The sequence below is a fragment of the Rhamphochromis longiceps genome, linkage group LG22 (assembly GCF_057381845.1).
Source record: "Rhamphochromis longiceps isolate RC_006_pf linkage group LG22, R_longiceps_female_GT1.1, whole genome shotgun sequence".
In the NCBI taxonomy this organism is placed as follows: domain Eukaryota; kingdom Metazoa; phylum Chordata; class Actinopteri; order Cichliformes; family Cichlidae; genus Rhamphochromis; species Rhamphochromis longiceps.
Genome location: NC_140577.1, coordinates 35,094,101 through 35,112,570, shown reverse-complemented (window position 1 = coordinate 35,112,570; position 18,470 = coordinate 35,094,101). Strand labels below are relative to the sequence as shown.

At 41.0% G+C, this 18,470-nt stretch overlaps 1 protein-coding gene across 1 annotated transcript in view; it reads right to left on the bottom strand.

Annotated features, from left to right (window-relative positions):
• scin (scinderin) overlaps positions 1 to 13,634 on the bottom strand; it is a 39,165-nt gene extending 25,531 nt beyond the window's left edge. Inside the window, exons 1-6 of the mRNA XM_085396725.1 lie at positions 13,361 to 13,634; positions 6,681 to 6,835; positions 5,563 to 5,724; positions 4,509 to 4,658; positions 1,005 to 1,097; positions 17 to 149 (exon numbers count right to left, since the gene is read on the bottom strand). Coding sequence (XP_085252851.1) covers positions 17 to 149; positions 1,005 to 1,097; positions 4,509 to 4,658; positions 5,563 to 5,724; positions 6,681 to 6,835; positions 13,361 to 13,553 — 886 coding nt within the window. The 5' untranslated portion in view covers positions 13,554 to 13,634. The remainder of the gene's footprint in view (positions 1 to 16; positions 150 to 1,004; positions 1,098 to 4,508; positions 4,659 to 5,562; positions 5,725 to 6,680; positions 6,836 to 13,360) is intronic.
• Positions 13,635 to 18,470: the final 4,836 nt, after the last annotated feature.

Below are 18,470 nucleotides of genomic sequence, written 5' to 3'. Positions count from 1 at the left end.
AACACTGTTTGAGCACCTTTCCATACAAATATCATTTTGTTTTTGCCGTGATCCAGGATGAAGCATTCATCTGATAGTAGGTCACTCTGCAGGAAGGGGTTTTCTTCCTTCACAACAGTCACTGTCATGGATCCTGATGCATCAGACACCTGGTAATAATAATAATAATAATAATAAAAAGTTATATGATGGTTCTTGACTTCATTTAAGAATTTGTGCAAATGTTAGATAGAAAACAAACAGAAAAAGTTCTTATATGAATGTGTTTAAATGTGTGAATGATGCAGAGGTGGAGTACAAATACTCTGTTACTGTACTTAAGTAGAATTTTCTGGTATCTGTACTTTACTTGAGTAGTTATTATTCTGACAACTTTTTACTTTTACTCCCTACATCTTTAAGCAAATCTCTACTTTCTACTTTTTCATTTTCAAAACGTTATTTTTGGTTTAAGGGATTTGAGGGGAGTTATTATTTCATGTCATTGCGGGCCATCAAACTGATTTGACAGTAACAGTAACTCATTAAGGCAGTCGTGTTTGCATATTAACCACCAGGGACTGTTGTACAAAAAGAAGTGAAAGATGCAAAACTGTGTGTCAAAGTCAGGCGATGAAGTGGCGTCTTGTTGTTTTGTTTGGGTTTTTTTTTGCACACCAGAGCGACTGCAGGTGTCCATAAGTTGCGGTTGCGACACTTCAGCATCTAGCTAGATTTAGAGACATGCAAGCATAAAGGGAGTAATACTTTTTAAGTGGGAGGTAATTTCAAATATAATGTTTCTATCAGCTCAACAAACACAAACAGTTTGTGTGCAGTTTGCCTCACAGAGTGTTGCAGCTAAAGGTCCAGCTGCTGTATCTGCTGTTGCTGTGTAGCTGTGTATCATCAGCAACAGCTAGCAGGATTCAGAGTTATGACAGTGTTTGGGGAAACATTCTAACTATTAGACAAAAAAGATCTTTGTCGATTTTTTTCAGTGTTTGTTGATGATAATACTGTACCATATATAGTTTAGCCATCTTTCTGTTAGACATGTCTGCCTCTGTGTCATCATCATCACCTCCCTCTGACAGCGGTGGCTTGTCTCCAAGAACCTGTCCAACACCAGAAAAAAGCAAAAAAAAAAAAAAGAAGAAGTGAAACAATTAATGCTTCCAGTAAATCCAAAAATAAACAATTCAACCAAAGCATAAATATAGCAAACTATAAACAAGCATAAAAGAAATAAAAATGAGTTGAAAACATGAATTGAATGCACATGTGAAAAAACTAGTGAATGTTTTGCACTATGGTATTTATATGTAGATTTATCAACTTATGTTTTCTGAAGCAACACACAAAAAACGAATAAAACACAAATATCTGTCAGCATTAGGTGTTTAGTCTACAGTTCAAACATATATTTCTTGTTTGATTTCAAGTCCACTGCTAATGTAGAGACGCACCCCCCCCCCCCCTCGCCAAAAAAACCTAGCTCTGTCTTTCTCCAACAAAATAGGGGGCTAACTGTACTTCACACAAAAATGAAGAAATTAGAAGTGCAAATGTTTATTAGCTATCGAAAAGGGTGGGACCAGACAGTCATCCATAATCCTGTCAGGGCCTCGGGCCTGTAGTCATTTAGCCCTGTGATGGTGGACTTCTTTGGTGGAGTGTGTGAAGCAGGAGGGAGCACAGTTCCAGAGATCTGTTAATAATCCAGGTGAAGATTGGGGGCCAGTTGGTCACACAGATTTTCAGGCTCAAGGGGGGCATGTCGTCAGATCCTGGAGCCTTTCTGGTCTTCTGTCTCTGCAAGTGTAGACCCACGTCTTCCTCACAGATCTTTAGTGCAGGTAGGGAGTCAGAGGGCGGGGGTGTGTGGGGGGAATTGAGACTGCAGGTAGTCTTTTTGTGTAGGTGTGAGTTGAGGGTGAGCAGATGGGATTTTTAGGGGGTTGTCTTTAAAATCTGCAGTAGAAGGTGTTAAGGTCATGAGCAACCAGGGCTAGGGGAGGGACTCTTGTATTTGGTGATGTGCTGCAGGCCTCTCCAAACGGATTCTGGGTCACTGGCTGAGAAGCTGTTCGTTTTCTTTAGCTTTCTTTAGCTCCTCTTAGCTACCCTGATCTCCTTGCTCAGCTTGTTGGGAAACAGCCCAATGAGGTCCATGCACTCACATGGTCATGAAAAGAAAGAAAAACCATTAAATGAGAAGTTGTGTCCAAACTTTTGACAGGTAGCGTATACCAATACCTGGTAGTGGTATACGCTATATGGACCTATAGTGTATATAGAACATATACATGTACAGTGGCGGTCCTAGCCTGTTTGGCGCCCCGGGCGAACACTCCCTCTGCCCCCCCCCCCCCCCCCCCACACACACACACACACACCACACTCACATAAAACATATTAAGGATTATACATTAACATAAAACTGTTGTTGGAACCATACTGAATTTCACCAGAGAAACACACACACACCTGTATCTTTAGCTCGTTTCTCCTCCTCTTCTTTTCTCCTTTTTCTAAACTGAGCACCTGATGGCTTTGAACTTTTCTTGTCCATCTTGGTTTTAATTTTGCACTCCAGTATGAACACAAATCCCCCAACACGAGGATCACCACAACATAACCTAAAAGACCTACACCTTAGTTCACAGATTCACTTTGTCTAGGGTTTATTTCTGAGATTTCACACAACCCAGGATTCAAATCATGAATACATGATGGGCTTGGATTTACAACATTATAAATGAAATGCGCTCTATCTGGAAGCAGCCGGCCCCTCCCCTTTCGACGGGTTGTGTGAGACTTTAAATCATCAACTGTAAATTATAAATTTTAAATTGTTATTGATCCCTTTACCCCGAGTCCTAAAGTGTGTATTTATTTTCTTACTCTTCTTATATTTATTGTTTGTTTACTTGCACTGCTGTAGCTGGAGCTTCGTCGTCTCGTCTCTCTATATACTGGACTGTATGTAGCGGAGATGACAATAAACTTTACTTTGACTTCAGCAGCGAGCAGGCGCACCGAGGGCTCTCGCGCTCACTTTTCGCGTATAGAACTTCAAAAAAACATCGATGCAAATTATAAGTCTGTATCATGATGTCTGGTGTTTTCGTGTTTGTTGTTTTGTTTTATTTTGTTTTATTTTGCGAGTTGGTTATTAGATGCTGCTCCAGCCAGTCAGAGAATCCCCCGCCACCCCACCCCCTCCTCCCTGTGCCGCAAGCAGCAGACGCACCTCGCAAACGGAGGGCGATAGAAAACCAATCGGTGCCTATGCCATCCCCACTATGCACTGGCATGACGTCGATGCCCGTGATGCCGTCCCCCACCATGATGCCGCCCCGGGCAACCGCCCGTGTCGCCCGTATCAATAACCGCTACTGTACATGTACTATAGTACATGTACATGTACATTCATGACTATTTACATTGTAGATTCTCATCAAAACTAACTATGAATGCACACATATGGAATTATGTGGTAAATAAAAAAAGTGTGAAATAATTCAAAGCATGTTTTATATTTTAGATTCTCTAAAGTAGCCACTCTTTGCTTTGATTGCTGCTTTGCTCACTCTCGGCATTCTCTCTCTTCATGAGGTCGTCACCTGAAATGGTTTCCAACAGTCCTGAAGGAGTTCAGAGATGCTGAGCTCTTGTTGTTCCTCCATCTCATCCCAAACCATCCCCACTGGGTTTAGGTCAGGTGACTGTGGAGGCCAGACTGTGGAGGCAGCACTCCATCTCTCCCTCAGTTTTGAATAAATCCCCAACAGTGTCACCAGCAAAGCCCCCGACACCATCACACCTCCTCATGCTTCACGGTGGGAACCTTGCATGTAGAGACCATCATTCACCGTTCTGTGTTGCACAAACACACGGCAGGTGGAACCAAAGATCTCAGCTGTGGACTCATCATCAGATGAATGTATCCTCAGCAGCAGAGGGACTCTTGGTCTTCCTTTCCTGGGGCGTCCTCATGTCAGACAGTTTAATTGTAGCACTTGATGGTTTTTGCGACTGCACTTGGTCAAATAGCTCTCACACAGCCTGGAGGTTGCTTTTTCCGGACTGACTGACCTTCAGTCCTTACAGTAATGATGAACTGTTGTTTCTCTTTACTTAGCTGATTGGTTCTCGCCATAATATGATTTCTAACAGTTGTCAAACAGAGCTGTCAGCTGTGCACCAACCCGACTTCTGCACAACAGAACTGATGGTCCCAACCCCATTAAGAAGGCAAGAAACTCCACAAATGAACCCTGACAGGCTCACCTGTGAGGGGAAACCATTTCAGGTGGACTACATCATGAAGGCCAAGAGTTTGCAGCACTGTCAACAAAGTAGTCTTCAGTATGTATCTACAATGTACAAAGCAGTTAAAATAATAATAAAAAAACCAAAACATTGAATGACAAGGTGTGTCCAAACTTTAGACTGGTAGTGTATATGTTTAGAACAGGAAACCCAAATGCAAAATAACTTAACAGCCATAAAATAGGACTTACATCTGTTAACTTTGATGGTTCACTTCCTTCTTCTACGACTATCACTTCTGCACGAGCATTCCTTTCGTTGTCACGGATACCCCTGGCCACTTGTGTTGCCTTCAGTCGCTCATACTTGTTACACTTGGATCCACACCACTGGTAGATCTTCTGCTGACACAACAACAGTTAGACAAGGCAATACAAACTTGGCTCTGGGCCCTATTTAATTTACACTCTCCCTGCAGATACACATAGTGTCTACATATACTATATCTGCCTTCACACGCATATGAACTTGAGTAACATCCCATTCTTTATCTTTAGGGTTTAATATAGCTCCACAGGTTTTAAGAGTGTTTTTATATTTTTGACCATTCATCCAGAAGCACATTTGTGAGGTCAAATACTGATGTTGGCTCACAGTCTCCCCTCTAATTTATTCCAAAGCTGTTTTATCAGCTTTGGATACACCATCAGTCTTCCTGCATTTGGCAAAATGCAGCCAGTTCCATGTTCCTGGCAATGCCAAACCCAGACTTGCCAGTGAGATTACCAGATGGAGAAATGGGATTCATCGATCCAGAGAACATATCTTCCCTGCTCTTTGTGATGTAACGCTTGAATGTGGCTGACCCAGCTCTATGATTTTGGGTGGCCTTCCACTTTGTGGGTCAGTACACCACTAGTCGCATAAGTGGCATCCTGTACCATAATACAATGTCCTGAGCTTCTGAAATTGACCCTTTTATTATTATTATTATTATTATTATTATTATTATTATTATTATTATTATTATTATTATTATTATTATTTTACAAAAAAACCCCTTTTTTAATACTTATAAGTAGAGAGGGTGCCTTTGTCCTAAATCCAGATTTGGGTGCTCGTTCTACAGAAGTGGGGCCTGGAAGCTGAAGGCTCTGGCTCCCGTTCTGTTTTTAGATACACTAGAATTACAAGTCAACCTGCATTTTTAGAACAAAGTGCTCTGATGAGGTGACAGTACCATTAGGTACAATGAGTGATAATGAAATACTTTTGGCAGTATAGTATATACCAGTTTGTCCTTACATCTCCAAGGTCAATGATGAAGCAGTCTCCACTGTTGAAGCTGGACCAACTGAAGGGGACTTGGGTGGCTCTGACAACACGCCGACCCTTGACATGTAGAAGTCTCTGTGCTGTAAGATCATTGGTGACCACATGGTTGAAACCTGAGGCCACACCCCCTGTCTGTGGACAGAGAACATATTATGCTGTCAACCTTCTCTGTTTACACTGCACTGTCACTTCTCTTTCTTACTCTCTCTTGCTGTTTCTTTCCAGTCATTGTTCCCAAATATAATGTAGCAGGGTTTGCAGAGTACAACGTTATGGTATAAAGTCAACGTAAAAAAAATATCTGGCTAGTTAATAAAGGACAAAAAAAATCAAGTGGTCTGTAAAGTCATATTTTTGAGCCTACAGTAACAATAAACTTTAAATTGCAAAAGCCAGCTAGTGACAATTTCTAAATGGTATGCATGGTATAAGTTGTATACTACTTTGGTTACCTAAGGCAAGGTGTAAGTGAGGGTTGAAGTGTCCTTTGTTCTTTAAATGCACTCAAAGCACAAACGACACTCTTTTGAGGACGCCACATCTTGGACTAAGAAAACAGATGGTTTAAAAGGGAAAAAGCCATTTTCCCCTTTCAAAGTCCAAAGTCAAAAAACCTTCACTATACAGAGGTAGTGGCTGACAACACCATCAGCCACCACCCACACAGTCTTGAGAGCCAGGGGCTTCAATGCCCACTCACACATGCCCTTAGGTGACTTCAATGGGCCACATGATGGGGTGGGGCAGGGTGGTTTCATCCTTAACTTCCTTTGACATACACCCTTATCCCCACCATGGCTCATGTGATGCCTCACGTGATTAACAGGTCATGGACAACGACTGTCAGAACCACTAAAGTTACACAATCATATTTTTAATTCTGTTTGAGAATATAGACCGTATTTGTTTTTCTACTATGGGCACAGCAGAGAACAGTCCTCCTGCAAGATGATAGTTTAAATAACCATATGTTCCTCCATGAACTGAATGCAATGATGACGTTGGCACTTGTGGTTCAGGAGCTTTAGACATCTAGAATTGTAATTAAAAGATCAGCATGTTGCAGCAGAGCTCATGAATGAACATACTTTGTAAGTGAGCCCTCCTTTGAAGTAGCTGGTGAAGGCAGTTGACTCAACCCCCTGTAGTTCTCGGTACTGGACTGGCTTTCCACCCAAGTAATCATCCAACTGCACAGTAAAGATGGCTGCAGCAGTGCTCTCATCCTGGCTGCACTCGTTTCCTGTCAATAATAAATAAGGACAGTGAGAAAGTAGTTAAGCAATCCAACTGTATGTTGAAGTAAACTGCTGAATGTCATAAGGTGTTATTCCGGATGGACCAGAGCCTCCTGCCTCCATCTGGTCCATCAGGCATGGAGTGACTCAAAAAGTTTATTTCTGGGGTGGATGGTGTCAACAGGGATCTCTTTTGCCTGCCCCGGGGCCAGGGAAACATTTAGGTTTTGGAAGAGAAAGCACATTGCTGCCAATCAACTTGTGAGCAGAGCAGGTGATGTGCTGTATTCTGCCATTGTCTCTGGCAGTGCCAGCAGCAAATTGTTATGGAGGAATTGAGGATGGCTTCAGTAATGAAGAAGCAGAAGTGCACCATCACTGACAGGTTGAACTTCTTCGGCTGCTACAAGAAAAATGTCCTTTAATGTGCTGTTTTGATGAGCTTCCCACTGCAGATCCTGGGAAGATGATGGTTCCCAGGAAGTGGAAAGACTTCACAGTGACCACAGGTCAGTCGAGCAGACTCATGGTGGCCTGGTTTCATTCTGAAATTCACAGTCGCCTCCACTGTTCTGTCAGCATAGGTCTCCACCTTGTTACTGAATCATGGCTACCTGAAGGGCCTGATACGCATCACCATTATGGTAAAATGAAAACAGTTGAAACCTTTCCTACATAAAACTCTTGACAGTTACCTGAAAAACACATTATTGTTTGTTAAAACTTGTGAACCTAAATGCCTGCCAATGCGGTGCAACCAGGGCCATCCTGAAATTCACAAGAGTGTGATCTGGGGTTTTTGACATTGTACTTAACTGGACACTCATCCTGCAACTCTGCCTGTGTGTGCTTCGGGTCCTGCCAGACCAGCTGCTGGCACAGATGCTGGTGGAGCTCACCGTGATGCACGGGGACTAAGTGGTGGTGGCCCAGACCAAGTGCCAGATGCAATTGCTAGAGCAGCTTCACAGGAGACGACACTCTAAGATCAGCCTTTGTGATAACAATTGATGGTCACATGATGACTTATCACTGACATTTCCATTTGTGATGGTTAGGAACAGATTATACCTAGTGAGCTGTGACAACTGAACACAGGTCGAACACACTCAGTGTGTCTGACTCAGTAAAAGAGGCTCTCTGTGGGGAACCCCTGCTCCACACACCTAATTTTCCTTTCCTTTTATTCTGCATAAGGACGTTTTGAACACATCACTGTTTTGTCCTTGCAGGTAAGGGGGGTTGATGGCTCTGTTGTGTACATCAGGCAGAAACTGTCTGAGAGAGGCCTGTGCCTGTCTGTTCAGACCATGCATAATGGTTCCACTGAAAGATGCCAGTGCCTAGATCACCCAGTGGCATCTCGCCCTCCAGCCATTTAAGTTCGAGGTGGTCTATAGGCCGGGGACACGGTGGTGGCTGATTTCCTCTCCTGCTCACAGAGAGGGGAGTAGACATGGCCGAGTGGCTCCCTGGCCTCGTTCAAATGGTAGAGGTATGTGACCGTGGTGTGGTCTGAGGCTCCGATGCAGAGGAGTGGTGGTGCAGTGGGTTCAGCAGGCAGTGCCCTGGAGACTCGCAGGGCAGCTGGGACTGATTATTTAATCACACGCTCTCTGTTTTAGTGGTAAACTGGGATAGGAGGAAAAGAGCAGTGTTGGAGTGAATAAACTGAGCTAGAGATACAGTGACTAAAAAGTCGAAGTATCACAAGAGTGTGATTTATTGTTGTTGATATTATAAATAAATGGACTCTCACCCTGCAACTCGGGTCCTTGTCTCAATGGACAAGCCCCCAAACTAACACTGCTATCTGCCCCTGGTGGGTTAGGGAGACTTCATGTTGACATTATGAACTTGGTGAAGTTATGAATAATGCTGACATTCTCTCCAGACTTTTGCCCGGATAGAAAAGAAACATCCCAGACAAAGCTGAGACAGCAGCTGAATCAACATGAGAAGGAAATGTCAACAAAGAGTGAACCGTCAGAATAAGACAAGCATGACAAGTTGCTGGTTAAAGCTGCACACTACCAATACAAACTTTGTCAAAGAGTAAAGCTACTGGAGATTTCTTTGTGTCTAAGTCAAAAGAATAATGCTGTCAGCCCAGTGCTAGAAAATAACATGGAACCATTAGAGGAAGAATTACTTGTAGAGCGTAAACAGAAGTCTTACCATAATAGTGGTAAAACTACTACTAGCGTTGTGATAATTGTACAAGAACAATTTATTGAAAAATAGCAGTCTGTTACATAACAGAAAAAAGGGGTGACTGTAACTAAAGAGGCAGAGCAGGTTATCTACTGATGACTGGCTGCTCCAGTCTTGTCACGCTAACTATCCTTGGGCATCATATTAACCCAAGCTGCTCTCTGACGCACCCATCACAGTGCCAATGTGTGTGTGAATGTTTGTTCAGCTTGTTTGTTTTCTTAAAGTCACAAAAAAGAAGCTTAGAAAACCCGAGCAGCATTTAGTGCCATCTAGATATAACAACTTGCTTTGTTTGAATGTAACTTTTTAGGAAACAGTGAAAATTGGGTGAAGTGAACCCCTAAGTACAATTAATGTATTTCACTTGATTTTTATGTTTTATTCAATCAGAAAATCAAAGCACACAAATATCCCTCACTTTTATAAACACCCTAAGGATTACAAATATACTCAAGCAAGTCCAGTCATGTTTACATGCTGCCAAACATACACACAGCTCATCTACATATCAGCATAGAAAAAAGAAAATATGTCCATACTATATAGTTTTGTAGGTGTATATCCATCGTTCTTAATGGACAAGCACCAGACAGAATGTTGAGAGTAGAGTAGAGTAGAGTTACTCAGTACACATTTGGTGTTTACTTTCACATTTTGAATTGTTGTCAAAATGGTTCCAATCAAAAACTGTAGGTTGGTGTGGCTCAACATACTTTTGTGCGATGCCTACTGTTTGCAAAGTTGTTGCAAGTGAAGTGTGCAAAAAGGAGGCATGAAGAGATGCGGCACCAAAACTTAAACTAGAGCGCTAAGTGTTGAAGTGTGAACTCATGTACTGTTTGTTACACCATTACAGATTTCTTATATCTATGACATGCTGCTACTCATGACCTATGTGGTGCAGAATGACAAGCCAAAACCAAGAGTGTTTTAGGCTTTTCTTCTTCTCTGCTGCAAATAAATAAAAGCAGTAAGAGTAACGCCACAGCTCAATGTTAAAAAGATAATCAGCTGTTGTCAGTAAATGATTAGTTTGGATATGATCATTGTGTGATTATCAGGGGGATCAGGTAACGCCAGGCGTGAATAATGAGGTGTGGCTATGATGGAGCCGTCAGCTCGAGAAAGGCTTATTCAGGTTTTGGAAACTTTATGGCACACAGCATTAAAGTATATCAAGCTTCATACACACACTTATTGTTAGCATGATGTGTAGTGATTGTATGGAACAAGCGAGGACTGATTTTCTGGCTAAACTTTCCTGAGGTGTGAAGTAGTGGTGACATGTTGCTGAAGAAAGCAAACTGGTACCTTAGTCATTTATCCACAGCAAATTAACAACAAACTTCATATTTTACTGTTGCAATATTTTTTTAACTATGCAAATCAAGCTTGATGGAGTTGGTGACTTTGCAGCACCTTCTCATTGTGATTTGACAACATTTCACTCACTGAGCTATTGAGTCACGTAGCCAATAAAGCGTCCTTGAAAATGAAGCAGTGAAGTAACAACAAAAACTAACAATAAGCTTCTACTTGGTCCAGAAGGCATCAGACCAGCATCATATGTGAGTGCAATCCGTTAAGTGGGTTACCAATTTATGATGACAGATACTATATATACTGTGTAGTACTCCATGTGTATATTTAATACGTAGCACTTTTCATGAATTAGTCCCAACAGTGAAGTAAACTGCAGGAGGAGGAGGAGCAGCGCAGGGGATGGTCTATACGACAAACCTGACAAAGACAGCATTGTTGGCAGGTATTCTGATAGGACACTACAATATTTTTATAAAGTTTAAGCATTTAGATACACTGTTAAAAAAAACATCTTAAAACAACGGTTATATTCTGGCAGCTCGGGCGCCAAAATACTACCGTAAAATAACAGAAAATAACTTCCTCATAAAAATACAGTTATTTCCAGTAATGACAATACAGTTTGTTGCGCTAATTTTACATGGGATTCTGCCTTTTCCAAGTGCTTTTAGACATTAAATTAGGAACATTTTAACGTGATCAAACAATGGTAAATGGACTGGTTCTTATATAGCGCTTTTCTACTCTTTCTGAGCACTCAAAGCGCTCTACACAACTTGTACATTCACCCATTCACACGCATTTGCACAAGCACATTTTTCTAAGTGCTTTCTAAGTAACATTCACACACACTTTCATACTCCGATGGATGCATCGGAGAGCAATTTGGGGTTAGTATCTTGCCCAAGGATATTTGGGATATTTGCAGACTGGGGAAGCCAGGGATCGAACCACCAACCTTCCGATCAGTAGATGACCCGCTCTACCACCTGAGCTACAGCCACAATGAAATTACCTATAAACAAGGTCAATGAATGTGGCAATATGAATCATAATACGTAAATGTACAGAAATATACAGTTAACAGTTGGTTTAAATAATAATGGATTGCATGCCCTGGGACAGACTGACAGAGGCGAGGGTGCCATATCGCACCATTGGCCCCTCTGGCCGTCACTAGTAGGCGGTAGGTGAAGAGTCTTGACCACGGACACAACGACGGAGAGTGTCCGAGCCAGGGCTCGAACCGGCAACCTTCTGATCACAAGGCCAACTGCCAACTCTTGAGCCACGATCGCCTTGAACAGCAGTGATAATAATACTTATGTGATGTAACACAAGCTTATAGGAATCATGTTATATACTTTTCCATAGCATTACATTTGAATTCAACAGTTCAATCTTTCAAATAACGGACAGATATTTGTGAAATCATGATACATTTGTGAATCTGTATCTAAATATGCATATGTACAGACAGATACATTTAATAACCATGAAAATTATGTTTTATTACATTGCAGTGATTTAACTTTAATTTACATTTGAAATGTGAAATCAGTCTATTTATGTAACTTTAATGATATTCTAGAAGAACAGAACAAAACTAAAATGCAGTAAAATACTTTTATATTAGGATTTGTTCCTATAGTGCTGCCATACACGCAACCTTGTGGTTGTTAGTTCGCATTCATTGGCCGATGCTTAGTGTCATGTTATTATGTGTCCCAACATCCAATGGCATGTCACATTGTTTTCATGGCCACACCCTCACCCCAGGTGCAGAGGCCTATTTCTGTTCAGGAATGTTGTGAATACTTTGAGATTCATATTAATTGCAATTCCTACCTCTACATTTATTTTTTAAAATATATAATTAGCACAGCGTGCAATGTTTTATATGTTTTTTTTTTTTAGTTTTTATTCCTATTAATTATATTTTCACTTGTTACCTCTGAATTATTGAATCAGACCTAGATGACATGAAATTTTCAGCAAAATTATCATTAATTCTCATTAATTTTCGATCATTTTATATATTTTTCCATAGTATTACATTTGAATTAAAAGATCATTCTCTCACATAACAGACAAATATTTGTGAAATTATGATATATTTCTGAATGTATTTTTACAAACTAAATATGCATATGTACAAAAAAATATATTTAAAAAACAAGTAAATATTTACAGTGATGTTATGTTATTTTACCTTTGACATGTAAAATCAGTCTACTTATGTAAATTTAATGATATTCTAGAAAGACAGTACAAAACTGTAAAATATACAGTAAGCTACTTTGACATTACTATTTTCTGGAACAGTTTAGAGTGAAGTTTGTGTTATAGCTGAATGTGGATCATTCAGAAAGCTGTGAGGAAAATTATTTTCTCTGTAAATGCTTTTGCTATCTACACAGCTTCCTAATACAGCAACGCAGTTAGATCACCAACTACATAAGACATTTGTTTGAATAGAAATTAAGAAGGGTTCTTTAACCTGTTGCACATGATAAGAAAACATAAAAGTTATTAAAATTAAAGATGAAAAATGAAAAGTAACAAAAATGATTGTTTATGTTGTGAAAAAAAAATCTAAACAAAATCAGCTGGTCAGAGCAAAAACGATGTTAAAACGTATGTCTGACCTGTATATAAAGCAATATTGTATGATTTTGTATGATTTTGTGATTTCTCAGGGAATAGAGCAGAATCAACTTCACAGGTGTTATAAAGATAGTGTCACATCCTGGCGTTGGTAACTTTGTACATTTGTGGACTTTTTTTTTCTTTCCTTAGAACTTCTAAGGAAGCTCTTGAGTGGTTCCTTGGAATTTAATTTGAGATTTATCTGTTACCCTGGAGGACCCCTCTGAAATAGGACTTCTTCCAATGATAGGTTATTACATCCAATTATAACTCATTTCCCTTATTCTGAGTGGAACAATAAACTGACACAATGAATTAGGTCCAGAGCTTTAGTCACTTACCCAGCCAGTAGTGCAGATGGTAAAAAGAGCTCTCTTTCTTTTTGACAGTGTAGAGAATCACATAAGCATCCCCTGTGTAGAAGCTCCCATGTAAGTTGTCAGGCACAGGGACCAACTCCATATTCTCAATCCTCCAAATCTGCAAGCCAGCTTTCTTGCCTGCTTTGGTGAACTCCTCATGCTCGAGCATCATGTCAAGCTGTTGCAGAGAATCTGACTGAAGAGGTGAAAAGGGTGGATCGTTGAGAGCAGAAACACACTGCCGGCCTGTTCCTGGCTGCTGACTGACTGATAGTGTAGCAGCAATGTTTCAGCTTCTGCTTTTCTCCCCTCTTAATACACACAAAGTGGGCGTGTCCTGTCAACATACACCAGCATTCTCAAACACACATGCCCGAGAAAAGTGGCTCAGTTCCAGATCACATACAAACTCATCTGCTTTTCTGTAACCACAGAAAAACTGTCAAGCTTGTTAGTAGTAAAACTAGAATTGTGACCTGAAACTGTCTCCTTGCAGATTATTGTTTTTTCAATAGCAGTCTTTTAGGAAAAAAGTTTGTGGCATGAAATGTGGAGAATGTGGGGAGAAATTAATAGGGTAGTATCTTTAAAAAATAACAGAAATACAAAGACATGCTTAACAGAGTGCAGCACAGAGCAGGTGCATTTCAAGCACACATGCACTTCATCAGACTTTGGTTAGTATCATTACAGTAATGATTACCCCGTCTTCCTATACAACCAAAAGCCACATGTTGCTATATAATTTTTTGATTGGTCGACATGGTACATTTTTCCACCAATAAGAAAGGGTGGCTTTTCTTTTTTTTTTTGTTTTGCTTCTTTTTATCAAGCGCTGTCCTTAGAAAAGTTTTTACCATTTCTTCCTACGGTAAACATGACGGTAGCATTCAGGGAAAAATGGCATTTCTTTGAAATGATCATAACTCTAGTTTAACGTGGCCTATCAACACATCAACACAAAGCAGGGTCATGCAGTGGGACCAGCGATTAACCGTCAGCTGGACCTCACAGACCTATCCTCCATCAGTTGGGGCCATGAGGGCTGGAGGGTCAACGGCTGTTGATGTGGCCACTGTGCAACTCAGCACATAAATTTGTTGGAGCTGAGGGCTGTCCACCTTGTGCTCCAACAGTATCTGTGAAGACTGAGAGGCTATTACATCATTGTCAGGACAGACAGCACCAGACTTGGACTGAGCCCTTCAGCATCCTCCCGTTGAGCCTCTTAAGGATGATGATTTGAAATGGCTTTCCCTCAAAACGGTTACATTGTAACCTTGGTTCTCAGAGTGAGACACTGAGCCCTCTCCACCTTTAAGGTCACTCGAAGACACATTGCTATCAAGTGATCAGTGACTTCCTGTGGGGCGTGGCCGGGCAAGCTGGAGTGAGTTAAAGAAGTACCGACAGGCCCTGACTAAAAGGGTGGAGAGATAGTGTCTCAATCAGAGAACCAAGGTTACAATGTAACTGCACTTTCTCAAGTTATCGTATTTACAAGGTCAGAGGTCGGCGAGCTTCCGACTTGAGTTACTGCATTCACAAGATTTTCAGAAAACTTGACCTCTGACCTTGAGGTTGAGGTCACTGAGATTTTTATTAGATGCACCTACAGTATTATTTTGAAAATCCTACATCACATTGTTTTCCAGTAATTGCATTCACAACATAGTCAGAAAATCTGACTTTTTGACAATAAGATCAAGGTCACCAGGATTGAAACTCACCTGAGATTCTTACTAGATGCACTGATTAGACTATTGGACTCACAAACTGGGTCCAGGCTGCTCACCGGCCTGCCCAGTGGGGTAAAACATATTTCACATCATTTATTGTACTTGTAAGATATATGTGAATACAACTTCATCAGTGTTGTTTTTGCATAAAGTGTAGGTATTGTCACTTGAGGAAACAATTGTGGAAGGGTAAAAATGTTCACCATTTTTCCAAAACATTTATTACTTACTGTGTTTATTTAACACATTTGGCCACATGGAAAGCAACTGTGCTGATGACTTCAGATCATCTTTGTAAGCTGGATGGATACGGTGGATACACCACAGAGGCTTACTTTTATATCTGATTCCCCGAAGTCCAAAGTATTCCGCAGCAGGGAAGGATGATGTGCTCCGAAGGTCAAGCTCATCACCTTCTGCTGTGCCAGACATTTGAATTTTGTTGTGTATCTGTCTCTCAGTGTAGTTTTAGCTGTCCAGGAAGCCTCAAGCTGTGCAGTGCAGGGAAAGCTGTGATTGGCAAATGCAGGCGGTGATTTCCTTTTGCTTTTTGTTTTAATGGGCGGAGCAAGTATTTTAAATATTGCTTGATGATTCTCTTTTAATTGTGAAAAAATAAATTCATGTTCATACATTAAAATACTCTTAATTGTGCAGCCCTAGAGTACAACATTTATACATGACAAAGTTTTGTAATCACTTTCGCTCCTCTTAAATTTAAGCCTGTCACGCAGAATTTCAAGCTTCAGCTCTGACCACACATCATGTTGTCATTTGAGGTCAGTCAGGGAGCTGGTCAGCTCTGTGAAGTTTGGGGTGAACCTGTGGTAGTAACCAGCCGGCCCTTGTTGTACTGCTGATGTTAGCATGTTGATTCTTCCGTGACAACCTTCCCAGTGAGTAAAGTTTTGCCTTCCACCTAGTTTACTTAAGTAAATCCAACATCCCACGTGGCTGTCCCTGGCTACAGCCACCTGGTTGCTGTGTTGGCAAAGGGCTGGACATCTTTAAAGCTCCCTTTAACACCGCCAGTAGGCTGAATGCCACCGTCTGGCGTTCTCTTCACAACAGGAGCAGCAGGTGCATGGCACAGTCCCGCGTCGCCCACTTACAGGCTTCTGCCGTGGCTTCAAACATGTCCACAAATGACTAGGGATCATCCGTTTCATTTTATGTAGTGTGATCGTCGGAGCAATGGGAAGCAAGGATGAAACACCAGACCAGCTGTGGGATCAAACCAGCACAGTAAGTTTTCCAATGTCTGTGTGCATGTGGCACTTGGACTGAGCCTGCAGGGCCTCCAGTTGTTGCCGGTTAACTACTGCCTGTTCTTACTGTAGCACCCACATTGGTCAGACACAAAAGTGCTGGAAAAGGTTGGGTGTCAACATAGCACAATGGGCCACAAGAACATCCCAAGATACACATGCTCTCACACCGTACCCACATGGGAAAGAAATAGAAAAAACTTATAAAAGACTTGCATCAGATGTGGCCTACTTCATATAGTGAATCATAGAAGGCTTATATGATTTACTCATGAAAGTGGCCACTTTCTCATTACTTTCATATATTGTTTTAGTAAGTATCCAAAACATGCAAGTTTCATTTATATGATTTTTCAAGGGCTCTTATATCTGTTTTACCTCTTGTATGCTTTTCATACAAGTTTCACACAAGACAGATACAAACTTTATAAGATTAATATATATCTTTACCATATGGGCTGGCTTGCATGTTTATTTTATTAGTACTCACTGTATGTTGTAACTTTGCCATTGTTGCCCAGTGTTGGGCCAGTGGCATTCCCAGCTGCTCACTGTACTGCTTCCTCCTGGTCCCAGGATTAGGAATTGCATACCAGCTGCACTAGCTAGCCTTTCCTGGTACGAAAAGAGACTATTACTTGTCAATGATCAAAAGAGGTATAAATTTGGTAGTGATTAGTTCAATTAAAGTTAATTCAATTCAGCTTTATTTACAGAGCACCAATAGTCACCCCGAGGCGCTTTATAGTGTAAGGTTGACCCTACAATAATACACACTGAGAAAAACCCAACAATCATATGACCCCCTGTGAGCAAGCACTTTGGCGACAGTGGGAAGGAAAAACTCCCTTTTAACAGGAAGAAACCTCCGACAGAACCAGGCTCAGGGAGGGGCGGGGCCATCTGCTGTGATTGGTTGGGGTGAGAGAAGGAAGACAGGATAAAGACATGCTGTGGAAGAGAGACAGAGGTTAATAACAGGTATGATTCAATGCAGAGAGGTCTGTTAACACATAGTGAGTGAGGTAGAAACACCCAGTGCATCATGGGAATCCCCCAGCAGCCTACGTCTATTGCAGCATAACTAAGGGAGGATTCAGGGTCACCTGGTCCAGCCCTAACTATATGCTTTAGCAAAAAGGAAAGTTTGAAGCCTAATCTTGAAAGTAGAGATAGTGTCTGTCTCCTGAATCCAAACTGGAAGCTGGTTCCACAGAAGAGGGGCCTGAAAACTGAAGGCTCTGCCTCCCATTCTACTTTTAAATACTCTAGGAACAACAAGTAGGCCTGCAGAGCGAGAGCGAAGTGCTCTAATAGGGTGATATGGTACTACAAGGTCATTAAGATAAGATGGGGCCTGATTATTTAAGACCTTGTATGTGAGGAGCAGGATTTTGAATTCTGGATTTAACAGGAAGCCAAAACAGGAGAAATATGCTCTCTCTTTCTAGTCTTCCTGATAATAATGAATTACAGTCGTCCAGCCTGGAAGTAATAAATGCATGAACTAGTTTTTCAGTGTCACTCTGAGACAGGATATTTCTAACTTTAGAGATGTTGCACAAATGGAAGAAAGCAGTCTTACATATTTGTTTAATATGTGCATTGAAGGACATGTCCTGGTCAAAAATGACTCCAAGGTTCCTCACAGTGTTACTGGAGGCCAAGGTAATGCCATCCAGAGTAAATGGTTAGATACCATAAACCTAACATCTAAGATTAGTGTGTGCAATATTCAAGTCTAAAAATATAAAGTCAAAGAATAACATAATTATATACATAAATTATATACATAAATAACGTTAATAATGGTTCCCTGGAAGCCCCAAAATGTTTAGAAAATAAGGTTTCAGTGGTGATTCTTAGAAATTATCACAAAATTGAAATAAATGAATGCGAGGCACTGTACTAGATTACCAAAGTGACAGACGAACAATTTGCTGTTCTGGAAAATAAATGACCAACATTTTGTTAAAACGTCCCTGAGAGACAAATGGCAATACTCTTATATAAGTCACACATTTCACAGACTTTAAAGGCTTCAACAAACAGACTGAGCTTAACATTTGTTAGCAGCCTCTG